This window comes from Agrilus planipennis, unplaced genomic scaffold (genome assembly GCF_000699045.2).
Source record: "Agrilus planipennis isolate EAB-ADULT unplaced genomic scaffold, Apla_2.0 scaffold238, whole genome shotgun sequence".
In the NCBI taxonomy this organism is placed as follows: Eukaryota; Metazoa; Arthropoda; class Insecta; order Coleoptera; family Buprestidae; genus Agrilus; species Agrilus planipennis.
Window position 1 is genome coordinate 39,515 of NW_020439447.1, and position 22,429 is coordinate 61,943.

General features: G+C 36.0%; 1 protein-coding gene across 1 annotated transcript in view; it reads left to right on the forward strand.

Moving 5' to 3' along the window:
* The window catches only part of LOC108741000 (homeobox protein SIX3-like), a 39,763-nt gene extending 21,078 nt beyond the window's left edge, over nucleotides 1–18,685 (forward strand). Inside the window, exons 2-4 of the mRNA XM_018475555.1 lie at nucleotides 16,056–16,372; nucleotides 17,888–18,150; nucleotides 18,213–18,685. Coding sequence (XP_018331057.1) covers nucleotides 16,056–16,372; nucleotides 17,888–18,150; nucleotides 18,213–18,374 — 742 coding nt within the window. The 3' untranslated portion in view covers nucleotides 18,375–18,685. The remainder of the gene's footprint in view (nucleotides 1–16,055; nucleotides 16,373–17,887; nucleotides 18,151–18,212) is intronic.
* The last annotated feature ends 3,744 nt before the right edge of the window (nucleotides 18,686–22,429 follow it).

Genomic DNA, 22,429 nt, shown 5'->3' on the forward strand with positions numbered 1-22,429 from the left:
TTCCGGCGAGGATGTGACAACAGCAACAAATTTTCCTTTCATTTACCTGAGGTAGCTTAAAATGAGTAAAAAATTGAAAATGAATTTTCACATTAATATTATACTTTGTTACATCATTTAGACAGTTTAGTTGCACCGAAACAAAATGATAACAATAATATCTTAAACGTTCTGGTTGTGTACGAAATCGATTTTGGTCAGCTAACAATATCGCGATAAATGTCATGCCCTATAAACATGGGTGAGCACTGAGAAGCTTTCAAAGCTGTTGTGGTTTTGGACCGCGTGAGTCCGAGTTAACAGTAAAAGCTGCCGCCTACGCAAACGTATATTGCATTTTCAGTGTTGCTGTTTGTGCTTTTTAAATGCTGCAATGTATCTATTGTAGATAAATACATAATATTAATTGTAAGATGGATATTCAGGGACTAATTTCTGAAAATTTAATTAAAGAAATACAATATCTATATATTTAGAAAAAGGTAGTTCTTAATTAAGATTTTGTCTAATATTCAAGACTTCGACACATTTTTGATCAATTCTGTCCGACAAGTTCCATTTCAGGGTTCCGTAAATTAAAAGGAAAACAAAAATCCTTATAGAATTACTTCGTAGTACGTCCGTCTGTCCATCAAGAATTTTTTTGACAGGAACACATGAAAGTATCAAGTTAAAATTAATATCAAACACTGAGGTCTGCAATTTCTTGGAGCTGCGAAAAAATAAAACTTCCAAGTCAACGCAATCAACCTGTTGGTTTTCGATCTGGAATTATGAAGTTTGACAAAACACAATAATGTCCTACAGCAAGTAAAAGTTTAGGCATTTCGTTTGAATTATTCGCTGTTGACTGTCTTTCCTGTTTGTTTTTTATTTATTGAAGATGAAAAGTGTTCTGGTGTGGATATTCGATTTGTTTGATCTTGACAAAAAAAAAAAATAATCTTGACATGTTCTGTTCTGAAAAGACGACAAAAGAACATCTTTAGCTGACTGGATAGGCGAGAGAGAGAGTCAGTCGATAAATACTCGAAAAGGAGGTTTTGTTTTGTGACGATGAACAAGACAAGTCAAACATAATTTCAGACGCGCTATAGAAGAGGAAGAACGAGACACTCTCGTCGAGCTTCCTGAAGTGCCGATTGTTTCTCGCGTAATTGTTTCCGAAAGCAATCGGCGTGACGAGCAAGGTAAATATCATCAGAAAATCCTCCCAACGATATTCACTACATCGCCTTTCGGCAAACATTTTCCGACGCTCGGAACGCTTCGACTTCAATGGATGTTATATCCTTAGACGTATGAAGGTAACTTTAATTTAGAAAAAAAGAACAAAAGGATTTTACCTATCACATTTTCGGTGGCTACTACTATTAATCGCATATTTACGTATAGACTGAACAAGCTACAGGAGCAAATTTCATAATCTGCACTAAACAAATACTCATGCCTAATCGCAATATATTAATTCAAAAAGAACATGGAGCTCTTGATCGGCTATTTATCAAAACCTCCAAATTAGGATTACGATTTGAACTTATCGGCGATCTCATAAGCACATTGTAGGTAGTTTCAATAAATCGCCGACAGCAAATTGATAAATGCCAAATAATTAGCATTATGTCGCCATCTATGATAAATACTGACTACTAACTGTAGTATTTAATACTGTTTAGAACTTTAAACTGAATCTATCCAACTGAAATTAGACAAATTAAATATATAATGAACGTTGAGCTTTTGATTATTAGCACGTAATACATCGGCCATTAGGCATAATTTGTGATAATTCTTATCTCTTTCTACATATGGTTGTTAAAGCGTCAGTAATAATGGCTTGACAGGTTACATATTTTGTCGAATGAAGTGCGTTTTAGGGTTTAAAAATATCGAATGACAAGTGGAAACGAAACGTGGATGTAACAGTCCAGCACATCCATCTTTTTGTAAATCTCGCGAGATGAGAATGAAGGGGATACTTAAGTATCAGGCAAGAACTTTATTAACGGAATTAAAAAGACAAGCAGGGGTTGCTTTAAAATAGCACGCCGTGAGTTTACAAACATAATATTGTTCCTGCGCTAAGAGCTTTATGAAGCTGGTGGTGTAAAGGTGGGGGCTTAGCACGTTAAGCCTGAGTGCCCTGTTAAAAGCCTACCAACAAAGTCCTGATCTTTAGATATANTAATAAGATAATTTACTAATAAAGAACGGTTTGTATTCAGTTTAAATTATATGTACCTAATTAAAACTCTTTAGTAAATTTCACAAAAATTATCAAATATTTTTTTAATTATTTTGGACTAGTTCCATGGATGTGTAGAAAAAGATTAATTGTTTCCGATGTCCACACTTGCGTGGGCAACCAGGAGAGTAATTGTGACAAAGATCCGCATTAATCAAAGCATTATGTCGGTAGGAAATCGATATTGTTTCGTTCGCCTCGTCTGTCATTGTGCGCATTGTGTCGAACATATTGAACTATCAACCGCTGATGATCGCATTTGTCCAAGTTATGACGGCAATCAGCAGGTTCATTAGCACTGTGGAAACCCGCTGAGGAGGTCAACCGTCATTTGTTTCGGACACTCGTCTACCTCCCGAAGACTTATATATATACCGGCGGATTCTTCTCGCTCATTGTTCCACACCAAATTGCCCCCTACAACCGCGATGACGACAGCTAGATGCGTTAACAGAGAAAAAGGAAACACATTTATTGAGTGTTCCTGATTAAGTTTCCTTGCCGTGATCAAAGAGAAAGCGATTTTTCTTCCACTGTTACCCTCACAATCTTACAACGAATTCCATGGCCGATAAATTTTTCACGCATTGAATAGAAACGGAATCATTTCAAGATACGTACCAAATCTAAGTGGAATTAGTACAAAACTTTATGAAAATCGAATGTCTGGGAATGATGAAGAGAATAATAGAGACAAATGAAAATGCCATTGTATTGTTTCTTTGGAAATCTAACGTCCAAACTACTACAAATTCAGTGGTAGATTAGGATAATCCATGAAAATTTTATGGACCAGTAAACACTAGGAATTGAAACTGTTTTTACCAAAATCTTCACAAAAATAAAGAACTACTACACAAAATATTGTGAATCGCAGCTAACTCAAAATTGGAATGCCCAAAAGTGAAGACGTTGAGAAATTTATGGAAATATTACAGACATCTTCACTGAATTTTCACCAGTGATTAAAAACTAAAAAACATCCAGCACTCAATGTCAGTCCATTTCAGTATCCGACATATAACTTGGTGGATACTTTTGCCTTATGAACCTTTACTATTTTTCTTTTGGCATAACAGTTGCCGAAAAGATCTACAATTTGTCTAGTAAGTAGATATGTATAATATATCATCCCAAGGGTTGGTGTGTCGGTTAATTTCCTCTGCAAAAGGGCTTACTCATGCCTTTAAATTCAGAAAGCAATTATCGTGCAAAACAACTCGTCCAAATTGAATTTGTTTCGGCTTTTCTCATCCGCGGATGGACCTTTTGGATCGCGACAACTTAAGCCAATTGAGAACGATCCACGGCGATCCCTGCGAGAGAGATTGCAGTAGGCCTGGCCGACTTTTAACAATGCACCGTAACTCTAATTGTTTGTCAGTCGACTCGACGTTAAATCGAATTTAAAATTTATGCCCGCACCAGTCTTACTCGCTACTTTTCTATCTCTCTCTCTCTCTTCTCTTTGATACACTCCCAACTCGCGCCATCGGGCCCTTTGTAAAGTTGATGTGTTCAGACGGGATTTTTGTTTGCTAGCAAAAAGGCTGATTGCTTGGGCAAACAGGGCGTAAGGGAGATTCAAATGAGGTCGCTCGCGATTGCGATAAATTTTTCAGATTCTAAATTTATTATGGAGAAGACACGACTAACAGAGAACGCACCACCTACTCCTCTGCAATGTTTATTCTGCCGGATTAGAACTCGGCAAAGCAATGAGCTTAATAAAGAAATACAACAAGACGTTTTGTAAGAGACGTAAAGGGTGCTCATAATAATGGGACAAACAATTTTCCCAAGGGACCGTGATTTTTCAAAGAACTTAATTCCTTAACGATGACCGTCATGAGATAAATCAGATTGGTGTATGCACAAAAAATAGCCCAGTTAACGAGTCGCTATTGATCGCAAGCGTCAACTGAAGAAACACATGGACCTATTCAGGACCTTCGCAACAGCTGGTACGTAGACAGGTGAATTACACGTAGTAATAATCGTACTCGTTACCGTTCGATTGGTAAAATTACTGCTATATATGAAATACAAAATAAATTGAGTATGAAAATATCAAGCAAAAACTAAAGCAGAATATGCGGACATGGTGATTACCCTCATGTTTATATATGCCACTGAGTGTTGCCAGATAGCTCATTCTACTTCTTTCTCATTTACCTTCTTTTCACTAAATTTTTTCGGAGTAGGTGCTGCTCAAAGACATATTTGTGGCAGAAACAGATAGATCTAGATTAGATTACTGTTCGCAAATAGTTAAGGATGTGGGATGTTCTAGTTTTAGGGAAATGCGAGGATTAGCTCAGGATAGGAAGGAGTGGAGGTGCATGCCTTAGGATTGACGACCTTGTGATAATGATGAGGTGCTGATCAGACATAGTGTATACTAAGGTAAAAATATTAAACTACTTCTTAATCTTATTTTTGACTGATAGGTACTTTTAGAATTGTTAGATACTACAATAATCAAAGAATTACATGACGGTTTCTTTTTTACTACTAAGTAAAGCCAAGAGGCACTCGAAGACTTACTGTACCGTACCTACATTCCTAATACTTTAGTTAATAACTTTTTCCCGCGGTCTCATTGCCAGTCTCATTCTTGCAACAAGCCACTCGAGTCGGTTACACCGATAAATTGCATCCATAGCAATTTTCCCATGTATTAGTTTGATACTTTGTCCATTTGTTCTAATGTACTCGAGTACGATTTGTAAAATAACGCCAAGTAACTCGGTGTAATAAAGTCAAGAATTCCTTTTGTTAACGCTACCGATCTTGAAGTGACTCTTTCATGAGAGGGTAGCATGTAGGTACTAATATCAGTACCTACCTATATTAAAAGCCCTGGGCGATTTCGTGTTACCATTATGCTAATTTTTGTTGGTTGGATTATCACATATAGATTTCATTCACGCTCCAATGCACATAAAGAGTTTGAAACACACACACACACACACACTGAACATACGTACGATTTATACCTAGAACATTAAATGTTATGAAGTAAAGAATTATGATACTCACTTTAGTAATTTACTACAAAACCGCAAATTATCCTTTTACTTTTAATTTAAAAACGTATTACTTTGAGATTATCATTCAGACCATGATTAAATTTAACTAAATGCCCTGCTAAATGTGTGTGTTGTTAAGTGTCTTCATTTTCAAAATTGCTTTTGTGTTCTTTAATGCTTTTGTTCAATTATCCACCAGTTTGTCCTACGTATGCATATGCAGCGCTATTTTTACGTATTAATAAACGTCTGACTTTAAGTCTCTATTGGTTTATATCCAATAATAGTTTTAAATTAATTTTTTTATTGTAGATTCACATGTATCTATTACAGTATTTCCTTGGTAGATAAGATTCATTCTCTCATGTTTCTGAATAATAATAATGCAAAAAGAGGATTAAAACGTGTCGGCTACGATAACCAGTCACACAAAAAATATTGCAATTTGCATTGAATCCCCAGCGTGCGCTTCAAGAGAAACTATAAACGAAGAGATGATGCAATGATATCTGCATTTCTCAGCGAAGTTATTAATTTCAGTTTGGGTCGCACGTTTTTGCTCGATTCATTCTGAGTTTACTTATAATAAGGATCTGGTTATAATAAGAAGAAGTAAGAAATGAGAACATGAGGAAGTGACAACTGTAATAAATACTCAATTCTTCATATGATACTTGCATCCTTCAATAACACTTGCGTAAATAGTGAATTAATTAAGTACTTGTGACCATTAATTAATATAAATCATTGCAAAAGAAAAATATATGCAACCTCTGCTTTTGGAAACCCCACAGTAAAATTAATGGGACAGATATAAGTATTAAGTTATTTAAGTACTAACTTTGTAGCGTACGAAAGATTGAATTGGTTTACAGATAATTTGTACCTAGGCAAACGATCTCTTCTAACTTAATGATCAATAATATTATTGATAATCTTGTTAATAAAGCAAAAGGGCCTTTTAAATTTCAAATATTATATTGTTAAGATCTTAACAAATAAAATCTCTGATACATACAAACGTTATCTTAATTATTTTCTAATACTAAATTTTAAGTTTTGTAACGAGCATCTCTTTTTTCACTTGAGATTTGGAACCCTGAAAATTATAAAGTTGAGATGATCGACGATCACGTGTGTGTGTATTTAGAGGGAAATTCGATCCCTTATACTCATTTATACGCTGCATTTGATCAGCTTTACTGTAATTCAGCCACGATCTTGCCGGTTGAAAGGTAAAAGGTATTGTGTTACAAACGAACAGACATGCAGCATGTGCTCCAACTAATTCAGCCACAATATTCGTCTCTATATTTAATACATGTGTTACTAATAATAATAATATGTCAATCGCATATCTATATTGTAACATGTTCATCTCAAAAAAGCCATTAGTGCAGAGTTCAATCAATTAAATTATATTTATAGGTTAAATACACTCAACAGAAATAATTCGGAAGATCAAAGAATCTCAGAACAGTAAATAAATTGTAGTATATTATACACAGAGTGTTCTAGAGACTGACAAAATGAAGGCAGAAGTGAGTGAAAGATTATTTATCTATAAAATATTAGGTACAACCCCGACATTTGCCTAGTGATTCAAAGAAAGCACAGAAAAATATGGACCATGGCAGGCAGACCCAGAATCCTTCCGAATGCTCAGGAATGGTCTAACTTCTAGGCCACGTAGTATAAACGGCACAGCTTGCTTAGCATACCTGTAGCAAATGGCGTTAATGCGTCATTAAGTTGTATCGATGGTCCTCTGCGCAGTAAGCCGTGCGCATTCAAGTTAACGCGTTAACTGATGATGATTATTAAACTGGTTCGCTTCGGGTTAGGTTATTGCTCAATCAATTAAAAGGTAGAAACTTGCTGCAAGCTTCTGTTTCAGTTGTTATTGATTAGTCTACTTCAACTTCAATAAAATATGCTCTGATTGGTCGATTTTCGATAAATACCGATTTGAAAACATATTTCCGAATTTCGTAAAGAATCGAAATGTAGGTAGCCTCGATCCAGATGTCAGCAAACAATTTTCATGTAGTTTTGGCTGTTGCTGGTTGTTCGGTCTGGAAGCAAGACATTAAATGGGCCGTTGTCGCATTAGTATTCAAGTTCAGAGATGATATCATATAGCTGCGGCCCGCCCTAATTGCTATGTATCGATGCATTTGGCTTTTGTGTAGTTCCGTGGTGGCATAGAAACAAACGTGACACGTCCATTATGCAACATGGCTGCTTTTGTTCCAACTTTTTTGTTCACCACGCCCTTTTGAAATGATACCGGTCCTGATAAAGAACGGTTTCGATTTCGCGATAAACAAAACCTTGCGATGTACCAGTGGGTATAAGCCCTATCAGGATCGCAAACGTACTACAACTATTGCAACTAATAGTATTATCATTTTACGACAGCACAACGAACAGGGTTAATAACAGAGAAGGGGATGCTCACAGAATCTTGAGTTTAATGGAAAGTTAAGCAGAAATTAAAAGTGCAAGAACTAAATCTATACGCAACCAACATGCGTTTAGAATATATGTATGTGCAACCAACTATACGCCCCAATAGAGACATTTAGACCCGTCCACTTCTTTCCAATTGTTTATTTCCAATTGGAATACGCCTCTGAACAAAAGTAGACCAATGACATACTTTGATCTTTTAGTTAAACGTTTTACTAGTCAAAATACAATATCATGAGTGTGCACCAACCCTTATGATTGCAAATTAAGAACGGTTTTTAACTTTTTCGATCTATTTACAATATTTAATCGAAATATTAACAAATATTCTTATGACAGAACATTAACACACTTGTTTAGTACAATGTTGTTCTCATTTAACCGTATTTATCTTAAAGGGGTAGGTATCTATTTTACCCTCCTTGACCCCTCACATTTGCGCTTCACTATCTCTCCTAAAAGCTGTTACGTCATTTGCCGCTTCAAATTAAAAAACTTGATTTGATTAAGTAAGAATAATTGTAACTACAAGCAACTTGATCTTCTTCTAAACAGTAGTTAGTATAACTGCTGATTAAATTATCATAATTACACAATTTTTATATGCAAAAAGCATAATCTTCATTTCATTTCCTAACTAATCTCTAAAGAAAATCTTTCGCGCGTCGTTATAATAACAAATATCGTTACGGTTGCTGATACACGTTTGTATATAATATTCATTAGGCATAACTACAACTAAGGTATGCCTGTAACGTGGATAGATAAGTGCGGAGACTTGTGTTCAGGTATGTTTTTTAATAAGTTCGAATGAGTGAGCGAGCAGGAGAAAAAGCAATTGGTCAAGGAAATGGTGTAATTACAAGGAATATCATAACCCGGGTTAGTCACATAATTACATCGTCCATCACATTTTAATAAATTACTGGCATACATGTTTTGTTTCTTCTTAGATTATTACACTTAGAAACGGGTTATTAATTCTCTAAACGAACCTATCTAGGTGTCCAATCTAATGAATTTTTATTACACCACCGAGGGGCAAGCAATTAAAATGAATGATCAAATTGTTTTCTCAAAACTTTCTGGAGAGCACACATGCTTAGCTTCTACTATAATTATAGATTTGCCACATCTATTACATCGAACTGGCTGTTGTTTTTCGATTTGCGAGACGTTATGTCCCAGATGAGCTAACACTAGTCTAAAACGAGTACGAATATGAATTAACAAAGAGGGACTCAAAATATAACGCCTGCTACAAAACAGAGACAAATAAAGTTATTTTCGATATTTAGAAAGTCAAATAACTCAAGATGGAAGGAACATTAGAGATATAAAACAAAGGATAGTATATCAGGGTAGAATCGCCTTTAACAAAAAGAAGAACTCTCTGTATGAGTGAGAAACGTGGACAGTGGGCTCGGTGGGAAAAAAAAGGTTAAAACCTCTTTCTTAATGTGGTGATGCAGGTGAATGAGGAGAATACCGTGGGTAGTGAAGGCCAAAAATGAATATGTATTAGAAAAGGTAGGAAAACAAAGGATTCTATGGAAGTCCAGAAACAGGAGTAGAGGTAGACCTAGATTAGATTAGTTCAGGATGTCCTAGTTTTAGGGAAATTAGTTCAGGATAGGAAATATACCTACATGTCCAGCCAGTTTTAGGACTGACGACCTTATGATGAGCTAACACGAGTCCAAAACGAGTACGAATATGAATTAACAAATAGGGACTCAAAATATAAGTTCTAATACAAAAATTATTAACAGCTTTCTAATTAAAGAAGTAAAAATATTAATCTAGAAAATTTGGTGCATGGATGGGTAGGTAAATTTTTAAAGCACTAAAAAATTTGCGATTTCGTCCATGAATTCAAAAAAATAAAAAGCTACCTAACAAACGGTAATACGATATCACAATTGAGTAGAAAGAGCAGTAGGTATAGTGTAGAGTTCAATTTCAAAGTATGTTTTTGAAACCCCATTCGAAGTCCCGGCAAATCTAAAGTAGGTAGTAGCTATATGGCTATTAAAATCGAAATACAAAAGGGATGAAATGTACACCGGTCAAATTACGGGGTTTTATTCAGTGTGCCAAGCTCCAACATCCTCTCTCTCTTAGTTTTCAATCCGGACAACAAACAACGGCGTAATAGTAGTAATTTAAAAGGGACCCAGAATGTTCTCAGTAGAAAATGCCACGAATTTCATCAAGTTGGTTGTGACGTTAACGAAAACGATCGTACTGTCTGTGTTTCCTTTAAAAGTTTGCGTTTTAAGGAGCACATCATTGTGCTGGGTGAAATAATGGGATATGGGATCGGTTTCAAATAATTGCTGGTACCGTGATGGACGCTAAGTATATGCATGCAAACGAAAAAAAAACTGAACAGTATTGTTCGTGTGACGAGAGAACATTAGACGCTAAAAAACCAATCACAATTCTTAATCATCTTTTGTTTAATAAACAAAACCAACATCATGATCTTCGGAGTAATGTATTGTACCTACAGGAAAAAAGGACAATAATTTCTGGAATATTACTCATAACAAACGGAAGGATAATGTAAATTATTAAGTAGTTTTCGCAAATAATTCCGATCCAAAGCTGTAATAAACAGAAAATATAAAATGCAACAAAATAACCGCTATAACATTATTATTTAGAAATTCAGAATAATGGCTTCAATAATTCATGCATAGGCTGATGTTTGTAAGACAATATAGCGATGATCTTCAAAAATTGATCACAATTATTTACTATCACATAACATATTTTATTTTGTTTAATTAAGATTCATCATCATAAAGTCGTCAATCCTAAGATTGATTGGACACGCATCTCTAATCCTTCTTATCCTGAGCATTTCTCTAAAACTAAAACATCCCACATCATTAACTATTTACGAACACTAATCTAATCTAGGTCTACCTCTACCCCTCCTGACTCCTGTTTCTGCTTCTAATCTGTATCTGATTAACCTTTAATTCCTGAAAAGGTGTCCTACCAACCTATCTCGCCTATTTTGTATTGACTTCCATAAAGTCCCCTGTTCCTATTCCCTATTCTTTCTAATACATCTTCATTTTTAACCTTCTCTATCTATGGTATCCTCATAATTCGCCTGTAACACGACATTTCGAACGTTTATAACATTTTCTTTTCGTCGAGGCGACTCGACCCTGCGCTATCCTCTTCTTTATATTCCTACTACTCCTTCCGTCCTGACTTTCTCTAAAACTAGAACTGCCCCCATCCTTAACTATTTATGACACGAATCTAATCAAGGGCTACTTCTACCCTTGTAATGTCTGATAAAAATATTGGATGTAGGTGAAGCACCTGGAAATTCTTATGAATACTACCAGAGAAAATTTATGAGACAGTACAGTCCTTTTTACCTTGTCAGTCTTTACTAGAAAGTTGATTAAAGAAAACCAAGAATATTTACCTGAAGAAAGTTAAAAATTATCTTTATTTAAGTGATTATGTATGTTTTAACAAAAACTGCTGCTAACTGTAGTATTTGAGTTGATAAGATTATTGTATTAGTAATAACGTAGAGAATAATTCTTTGTATAAAATAATGGTTGCAGCTTGTAGGATCAATTAGTGACAGTTTATAAAAAGATAAGCGTTGAGAGTATAAATGAGTTGTCGTTTTTCGTCGTGGTTTTCAAAGGAGTTCTGAGGGGGACTGACACAGAAAAACAAACTTCTGACAACTTCTCTCTACCATTTCGTCTCCTCGGTTAAGTATTTGAAAACACTTTAACAGTTTGTTTATATAAATAATAGAAAAGTACATGTTTTTATGTGTTCAGTAATTTAATACGGGAACCCGGGATGCTTTAATTTTATATATGTATACCTTCGCCGATATTTCCCATATGCTTTTGGCATCGACGATGGCCGACGGAAGTGTGGCGCCAGCGTGGTTTCAGTTTGTTTTTCTCAACCCCAGGACTTGCATTGTCATCCTGCCACGCAACGCCACGCCGAGATACCATCCATTGTTAATTCGTTTTATCGAAGATATTTTCGAATAAACAAGGACCGATACCACGATTCGACGATCTAATAAAAGTAACCAACCGAATGGCTGACTGTCAAATAATAAGTGATTGACCACACATACGTACATATGCCTACATATATATATATGCTCATGACAGTGGTTGGAAAGATAGAAATCATATGTAAGACAGACAGCTACCAGAGGTTACCTGTGTATTATAATACTTCGATAATTATTAAAGGATATTCTTTAATCCTTAACGTTTTATCGAAGTGACAGCTAAAGAAATAAAAACGAAAACAGGTATCCACATCAACTGGCGCCAATCAAAAACAATACCCATCACAGTTCCTCAGGAACAATTTACCTTTTTTGGTCATTAGGTACTGCACTGTCATAATCATGCAGAATTAAAAGATTTTGAAAATCTACAACACATGCAAGCAGATAGTAAAGATTAATACATAAAACTTCATTATCTAATGGTTGTGGGATGTTCTAGTTTTAGGGAAATGCGAAGATTAGCTCATGAGAGGAAGATAATGATGACCTAATAATACTTAATCTTGTGAATTATGTGAAATTTAGCTGTCTTTATCAGTTTTGACGACGTTATATGTGTATAGTATAATATTCTAGTAGTTGTATGACATTTTCAGTATCATCGTCGCCAAAAATGATGATTTTTGTGAAAAGCAATTTCTGGTGATAGATCAAGAAAAAAAAGTAGGGACAGGGTGAATATATAAAGGTAGAAGACGAAAAATTAGTTGAAGTGGATAATTTTCGATATTTATCGGAGCAAAAGAAAAAGTTAAAACCTTTTTCTTAATGTGGTGATGCAGGCGAATGATGAGAATAGCGTGGATAGAGATAGTCAGAAATGAAGATGTATTAGGAAGAATAGGAAAACAAAGGACTCTATGGAAGTCCAGAAACAGGAGTAGGGGTAGACCTAGATTAGATTACTGTTCACAAATAGTTCAGGATGTTCTAGTTTTTGGGAAATTAGTTCAGGATTAGAAGATATATGTACATGTCCAGCCAGTCTTAGGACTGACGATCTTATGATAATGATGAAAAAAAAAACAACTTTTGGGTGTTTCATTCCCACCAGCCAGTAATGTTAGTGGGCGGGCAGTCCCTCCGGACTACGCCGGAAGGTAGGGCGGAAGGCCCTCTTCAGCCAGCTTTCAGGAATCGTGAGAATGGGTGGGTGGTGGTTGGGGTGAGAAAGATGAGACGGACGAAATGAAGACAGAAGAGAATGAATGATTATCTGTGGAATATTACTGCCCCAGCATTTACCTAAGTGATCCAAGAAAACCACAGAAAAACTTCGACCAAGGCAGGCGGACCCGGAATCCAACCGGCGTCCTCCCGAATGCTAAGCAATGGTCTAGACCTCTAGGCCATGCCGCTCGGTATGATGATGGTGATGAACTGAAGAATTATTTTACAAACTAAAGGGAGAGATTTGCGACGGGTTGACAACATCAGATCCGAACTTAATAATAGACTAAAATTTCAACCAAAAGGTTTAGTAGTTTAGTAAAATATTCCACGAGCCTCACTAATAAATTGTTAAGATCAGCAAGAGCCCTGCACTGTATAGGTATGATTTACTTCGAACAAAAAAATAGATGTATTAATTACATCAGCAGTTATGCATACATTTATGTTTTCCTGTATCATATTCGCTTAATTACTGGATATCTAAACAAATATACTTGTATTATTACTACATTACAACAAATTAGCATATTTGTTAGATTGATTTGAAGTGATACTTGAAACACTCATTTCCGTAGAATAACTGATGCATATTTCGTAAGTCATTCCTATTGAACGGTAACCCGAGTCAAGATCGTAAAAAGTCTATGATTGAATGACGTCGCTTAATTAACTTTATGCACATGAGAATTGAATTAATTAATATTAAAACGAACTTGATTAATATTTCCCATTTTCTTGTTAGGACGAGCACTCGAAATGCAGAATCATCCTGTTCGTTATAAATTAACACATCTATTTATAACCCAACCTCTAGTAGGTATGTAGATTAGTTGAACATTTATTCCATTTCTTTTTCAGTGTCTCGCCTTTCATAGATATTCAGCAAAATTTCAATTTTCTCGATAGCAATTAATGAAATAGTCAATTTTAAGGAATAAATTTGAAATCCTTTACATTTTTTAGGTAATTAGGGCATATTAATGGTAAATTCTTGGTGGAAAGCCTACGGTACTCACTTGTAACTCGGTTTTCCTTAACAGTGGTATGTCAAAGATGAGTTCGAAATGGAGTATACATGAAGAGAGCTCTCAGCGATGCATACAGAACACCGTGTACACATTAAAATTTATTATTCATTTTGAATTTAAAATATTCTAGTTTCGATTCAAGTGCTTGCGCACTAATTAAACAATTAAAATTTTAAATGCATAACTCTTTAGAGTATATAAATTTGACTGCATAAAGAAGTATTCGTACAAGTCTGTAACATCATATAGAAAGCTTGCGAATTACTTCCGTCTGTAATACATTTAATTGTGTACATTTCAAGCACGACATATTTATATTACTCATTTGTTGCTCGGTTTAGCGTAGCGGCATGTCACACATGAGCCCGTCTGAGTTCAAAATGAGTACGACGGTTATAGAATCCTCAGGTTTAGCAAACTGTTAGGAATTAAAACGTATTACATTACTTTGATTTTAATAGCAACTACTGTACACATGTCATTACTGTTTCAAAATTGATTCCTTAATTAGGTGACTTGTTTTGTGCTCGTTTATGTCCTGAAATATCGTCTGAAAACCTGAAGACCGCGAGTCAGATCGTGACGATGAAACAAAGTTGAAGTTAACGGGCTTCTAAGGTTTTCAAAATACGCCACCCATCGTTGTGGCTGAAGTAATGTACTCGGAAGTCGTCGAAAACTGGGGGGTAAACTACTTAATTGCTTACACGCAAATTATCACACGAAAGACAAACATGCCGTTAGGTACTTTACCACCGGTACATCCCCGGCAGTTGCGACGTTGGCGCGTATTTATCCCTGCAGTTCGCGCGCTCTAAACTAATAAAGATTCAGTTAGTTCGGATAGAGATTGATAATGGAATTTGTAATTCATTGTGGCTCCTCTTAACTCGATAATCCTACCGCTTGTTCGTTTTTCCTTTTGGCGGGGTAGAATCGTTACCATAACTCATACAACGTCGCATTAAACGGATTAGATATTGAAATGAGTGCCAGAGGGCTGCCAAGGTATATACGGACCAGCAGCAGGGCCAATGTTAATTTCGTTTGTTTAGAGAATAGCCTGTTAACATCGACTCGCATCAAAGACGACAACCCATATCGACTTTACGAAAACGTCTCGTTTATTCCACTTCGTCAATCAGCGATTACAATTTCACTGACGGATATCTCTAAATCATTCCCCTTTAAACTCACTGAAATTACAATTTTCGTAAATTAAGAAACACTGGAGGATCGAACGACTATCTACATGAATTTTCTTTTTCTCTACGCAATCTTCGTTAGTTGTGAATTCTTCTTCTTACTTCGACATATAGATTTATAGAAGCAGATTTAGTTCATGTTTTTCATGAATTTGAGAATAGGTAGACAAAAACCTAATTCTCAACTACAATATTGATGAAATTTCGTGAATAGGTTGTCTTAATTTGCCTTAACACATTTCTAATTCGGAGAATTAATCTAATGCAAAATTTACTTGAGCATTTTGAATTCCTTTGAAAAATTTCAGTTATATTTTCAATATCGATGAAATTCTATCGAAGAAATTTCCTTGATTTCACCACTAAAAGCATCCTGCTTCATTTTCTAAAAATGACTCTTATTTTCTATTATTTGATGCTCTCTTTATATTCATCATCATCATAAGGTCGTCACTCCTAAGACTGGTTGGACACGCACCCTCACTCTTTTCTATCCTGAGAACATCCCACGTCCTTAACTATTTGTGAAGAGTAATCTAATCTAGGTCAACCTCTACTCCTCCTAACTCCTGTTTCTGCCTCTAATATCTCCCTGACTAGACCTTCATGCCTGAGAAGGTGTCCTACCAACCTATTTCGCCTACTACTCCTTCCGTTCTGACTTATCTGACTTCCTAGATATCAAAAGTCAGTCACTTCTTCTAATTTTTCTTCTAGTATCTTTGTACTGATGGACATTAATTCTTTATGGTGTTCCGCAGGGGTCCAGTTTAGATCCTCTACAATTTACTTATTAACATTTGTTTATTGTTCCAGGATGCAGCAACAGCAGCTTGCAGCTCAACTGGCATCGCATGGGGGCGGTGTTCGTCCGTCGCCTCCACAGACTTCCGATAGCGATTCGGACATCTCCCTGGGTACCCACTCGCCTCCTGCCGCCTCACCTACGACGCCGCTACGGTTCACGACGTCTCCGGCGTCCACCCCGACGCCGATCAGCACGTTTCGCTTCGGTCCCCATTCTCCCGGTCCCATGCCCGCGCAATATCGATTCGCGCAGCAGCATCAGCAACACCAGCACTCGCCACCTCCGCAGCCGCCCCCTGGCGAAGGTGGTGGCGGACGAATTATGGGTAAGATACATTCAAAATTACATTCCCCTTATTTTCTTTCTCTTTCTCTTTATTATTATCCTTCAGTTGTTGTGTTGTAGTATTGAGAATTTAGCGCCGCCGTAGTTGGAAAAAGTTATTTTAAGTAATCAATAAATTTGTTTCCTATATATAGGGTTGTTCGGAAAGTCATTTCGTTTTTTTTTTGTGGAAATGAAAGACAGTTTTCGTATAATAAACAAATACTTTATTAAATTATATATTGACCGTTCTGGTCCAACACCTTTTGCCATCTTTCTGGTAGTAGCATAATTCCACGCTCATAAAATTTTTGGTCTTTGCTGGCAAAAAACTGATCGAGGAGGTTTTTGACCTCCTCATTTGAGGTGAAGGTTTTACCGTCTAAAAAATTTTGGAGTGACCGGAACAAATAATAATCCGATGGTGCCAGGTCTGGAGAATATGGTGGGTGTAGCATTGTATCCCATTCAAGCTGTAAAAGCTTTTGGCGAGTGACCAAACTTGTGTGAGGTCTCGCGTTGTCTTGGTGAAACACTACACCTTTCCTGTTGATTAGTTCTGACCTTTTCTGTTGAAGTGCATCATTCAGTTTGTCCAGCTGATGACAGTAGACTTCCGAATTAATCGTTGTGTTATCCGGTAAAAGCTCAAAAAAAACGATTCCTTTAAAATCCCACCAAACAGACAGCATCACCTTTTTTTGGTGAATATCGGCTTTGGAAATGGTTTGAGCCGGTTCATCTTTTTTGCTCCATGACCTCTTGCGTTTGACGTTGTTGTATACAACCCATTTTTCGTCCCCAGTGATGATGCGCTTCAAAAACGGATCATTTTCGTGACGTTTGAGAAGCGAATCGCAGACGTCAATGCGGCGACACAGATTTCTCTCTGTGAGAACATGGGGAACCCATACATCGAGCTTCGAGGATAATCCCAGGCCTTTCAAGTGGTCATAAACTGTTGAATTTGATAAATTTAACCTCAATCCGATCTCACGTGTTGTTATTCGCCGGTTCACATCAACTAATGCCTTTATCGCGTCTTTATCAGCTTCAACCGGCCTTCCCGAACGTGGTGCATCTTCGACATCAAAATTGCCGGATCGAAATTTAGCGAACCAGTTCTGGCACTGGCGTACTGTCAACACACCTTCTCCATACACATCAGTCAATTTCTTTCTGGCTTGAACAGCATTTTTACCCTTTCTGTAGTAAAACAGTAAGATATGTCGAAAATGCTGCTTATCGCTCTCCATATTTAAAAGGGCACCAACCAAAAACTACTGCGTAGAATTAATTGGAATTTTTCACACACAAGCCTTGCTATATGAGCTCTCAAAGCATATAAAAATTATACGGCTTAAATGTGAAGTTGGGTGCAAAAGAATACAATTAAATCCTCTGTCGAAAAAACGAAATGACTTTCCGAACAACCCGATAGCTACACAGATACAATCTGTTTTTGTCGGATTTTTTAGACACATCAGAAAAACTGAATGCTTATTTTTACTTTCAGGTGGACTAAAGTTTGACAGGCAGTTGAGCCACGATTTGGTGGACGATTCGAATTCGGGTTTTAGACAAGATAACAGCAAGAGTAGTCCTATAAGTCTGAGCAATTCGCCCCCGCAAACCACCCTTCACCAGCACTCCCCACCTATCAATCTCAGGATCCCGGATCATTTGAGAATTCCGGACCACCTCCGAATGCATCCTGACGCTGCCATGCATCTAAGATTAGGAGTTACGCCTCAAATAACAACACCACTGAGGATACAGGTCAGTAAATCATCCCCTAAAGCATTCCTTTGTTATTATCTAAAGTTTCGCATTTGTTACAGGTGACATCGTCGAGTAGGATGCTGCCACAACCGTCTCCTCACACAACGCTGCATTTAGGGACGACTCCTTCTCATGGGGGTATTGTAAGGATTGCTGATCCCAGTCCTCCCACGAACCCTCCCCCATTGCATCGGCCCTTCTCGCCAGCGAGGCTCACGTGATATTTTTAGATGCCTGCCGATTATATTATAACTTGCAAAATTTAAGTCTTGTAAATTGAACAATTGATGCAATATAATTCTGTAGTTTATACATACAGGGTGTTAAAGAAGAATCTGTTCGTAACATTGAATTTTTAATGCCGCTTTTGAATTGAAAGAAATATATTTTTGTTTCCTTTCATTTTTATTACCTTTCCAGTTTGTGAAGTGAAATTTTTTTAACACCCTGTATTTGAGAGTACTTGTTTTGGTTGATGAAATTATAGACCTTGTAGAATATTTAAAGATTAGATAGCATATTATGTCATTTATATACAAATATATAAAGTTAAGTGTCGATGCTGCATAAAATAAACTATTAGAGTTAAAAATATGTATTTTATTTTAACTTCAAATGGTACCCACCTTAATTACAAAAAAAAAATAATAATTTTAACGGTATTCTCGACGGGGGGTTAATGTCACGTATTTTCTTCCTTTGATATCTGAAGACGATTCTTTTGAAGTAGTCAAGTTAAAAAAAAGAGTGTCAAAATAGGATAAAGATGTCAAGATGTGTTTGAAAAATGTTGTTTACAAACGGCGGGGGTTTTCACGCCGGGTTTAGAGACATCCGGAAATGAAATTTTCCTATTTCGTATCCTAAATCTGGGACTTCATGCTTCATAATAAGCGAGAGCGAGTACACGGTCTGAACGGCTTCTCAGTTTTATGAACTCCTGGTAGACCGCATCGCTATTCGACATTGATTAAACCATGATTGATGTCTACACGTAGGTATAAAAAAATAGCAGAAGTGCATTTGAGTTTTTGAGAAAGTTCTCAGCGAAATTAAATTACAATAAGATTAATTTTTTTTTAGAGATACATACGTAAAATTAATAATCTCTTGAATAGACCATAATAATAATAATATCTGCAGCATAATTATTTATCAAATAAAAGGAGTTTTGAATAGATATACCTAGCAGAAGTGGGTTTCATCCAAAAGAATTTTTTTTATTTCACGATACAGCAAGTAAAATCGAAAAAAAAAGAGAAACTTTTCAAAGAAAGGAAGAAGTAAGTAAGACAAGGTAAATGTGATTATTCATATTGTAGGTATGTCGCCTTTTAGATTGTATAAAAGAAATATGGACGGCTAATTATTTATTCTACTGTTGTATCTACATATGTGTTGAATAAAAGATTATAAATTATCGTTAAAATTTCATTTATGGCCAGAACATTATGTTGTTACACAACCATCAAACGGCCGAAATATTGGGATCGGTAATGGTTTTTTAACTACTTAATTCGATGCAATCCTTGTGCTTTATCAAACAAGAAAACTGTAGGTACATGCTATGGTCAATCATTATGTTGTACGTATATAAAATAAATTATTTGTTTAAGGCATTAATCAAATTTCGTTTTCTACGTCAACGTGAGTGTAAGTTCTAAAGTTCCCATTCACATATTTTTTCTGCAGCTTATTCTGTATTATGATGTATTGAAAAGGTATAAGCAATAATAACCTTTTGTCAAAGTAATAACCCATTACTATGAATTTGGTATCAAAGACGTTGATGAAAAATGAGCACAAACTAATATTAGTTTGTGAAATCGGAAGATTTCTTTTTAATTTGGTAATTATATACCTACTACCACACATCATTCTAGGAAAATTGGAAATCGTTTTGTTACTTTTAATGCTTTAGAAGCACTGGTGATGATTTCAATTTTCATACCATGGATACACTTCTTTATAGACATGAATGACAGGTCTGAAAATTTGTAACAGCCATAAAACCTGCATAAATTCAAATCAAATGATCCAGCCAAGAAATAACGTCTAAAGATGATCTCTGTTTCTCTTTTGGCCATTCTTTAGGGCATGAAACATTAACAATCTTCCTACCTATCAATCCAGTCTTGGAACTGACGATTATATGATGCTAAAGGATGAGGAATGAAGTATAATTTTAAGAAGATGAAAGAAACCTTGATCTTACACAAATCTAAAAGGTCTTTATGATATTACTTAACAATATACCTATAAATCAATGGACTTTTTCATAATCTTCAATGAAATAGATGAATTGGAAGATCTGAAGTTTGGATTTTCTTGATACTCGGTTATTTTTACACCAAACATTACAGAGATCGCATTAGGATTTATAGATTCTCCGGGTTTGAAGCTTGAAGATTCTTGCTTTTATATATAGATACAAGATTTTAAAATTAGGTAGATAAGTATTAAAAGTTGCAAGAAACTAAGGTCCACACCTAATAAAAAATTAGAATCAGAAACATGTTTGCTGCTGTAATTGAGAAACCAGACAGAAGAAAAGAATATCAAAATTACCGTCATTACACGGAAAAACGGTTTAAGTAAGTAATCAGTTGTTGTTGTTGTTGAGTGGCTAACAAGATAATTATGCTGGTAAACCTAAATCATCATTATTTTCGTGTAGTGATTCATCACGTCTACAATTCTATTATTATTAAACAAATTAGACGCGACTGTGTCAATAAACTACCTATTTAATTTTTCGGTGATTCGATGTCGTTAGTTCTTTGTTCTTTTTTCGGCGCTCGCCAGTTAAAAATAATAATAGGCGCCCGCATGACGGGGAACGCATTATGAAAATGCACACACGTACGTGTATGTTAAGTAAGTTTTCGGGGGCCCAGTTTAATCTGATGATGTTCTTGTCACAATATAAAAGGTAGGATGGATCTTGACGAAATGATGACAAACAAACAAGGGCGTTACAACGACGCCGGTTTTTCGGCCAATGGCAAGACTCCGTCTGGTGCCCAATGAAACTGATACTCACGTTGGCCTTTCCTTGCCACGACGGCCCGCTATGTTAACAACCGATGCTAAGCGCAAGTCGAAAAGCTGCCGACTAACAAAAGCTCAAAAAATCAATTTCATCAACCACGCATTTTCGTTCCATGATGATTGAGGATCATCTCTGATCCTGAATCCTGAATCATTAGAATTAAGTTCCATAAGTTCTTGAGAAGCATCACAGATCATGATCGACATAAGGTTCCATTAAGATTGCGGATCATCTCTTCCTGAATCCTGAATTATTAGAATTAAGTTCCATAATTTGTTGAGAAACATCATAGATCATGATCGACATACGGTTCCATTAAGATTGAAGATCATCTCTTCCTGAATCCTGAATTATTAGAATTAAGTTCCATAATTTGTTGAGAAGCATCATAGATCATGATCGACATACGGTTCCATTGAGATTGAAGATCATCTCTTCCTGAATCCTGAATTATTAGAATTAAGTTTTCTTGACACTTTAGAGAGTGACCATCAAAAGAATAAAATTTTTAGAAGATTTAGACAAATCCCATGGCTGAGATTCAAGAGATTCCTACAATGAGATAGGGACTTTTAGAAAATCAAAGAAATCATTGCGAAAATCCTGCTGGTACCGTGCATGAATTACAAACATCATTTTATCATATAACGATTCTTGGCAATGAGTATCATTCATAAGTCGATTTTGATCATCATCAAGCAATTTTGACCTCAACAAGATCGAAAAATTGAAAGATTGGACATTCGAATATTCTCAAACCTTCACAACGCTTAAAGATTTCTCAGACATTTACCTATAGAAAAATAGATGATACAAGATTTTAAAAGTACTTCCTTTCAAAAAGGCCTCAAGAACATCGAGCAAAACATTTACTACAAGGAATGTACTTGCTGGAAGATTTAGTGCGACATTTAGGATTTAAAAATCCTCATATATTTCTATCAAAAACCTAATTTATATCTGATGAAATTGTTTCATACCACACACTCAGTATAACAATTGTTTACGTGCACATTTTACGTGCTTATGTTTGGTAAGTTTGGCAACAAAACAACAGTTGTAACAATACCGTTAGATGCAAAACTGGCGATTATAATAACAAGTATGGTTACCGTATCCCGAAAACCATTCCGGTTAGTTCAGAATAACGAGGGGTGCCGTGGAATCGTCCAACTTTTCGACGTGTCACAGCTAAACCTCTTCCGGTGCTCTATTGTCGAGGAC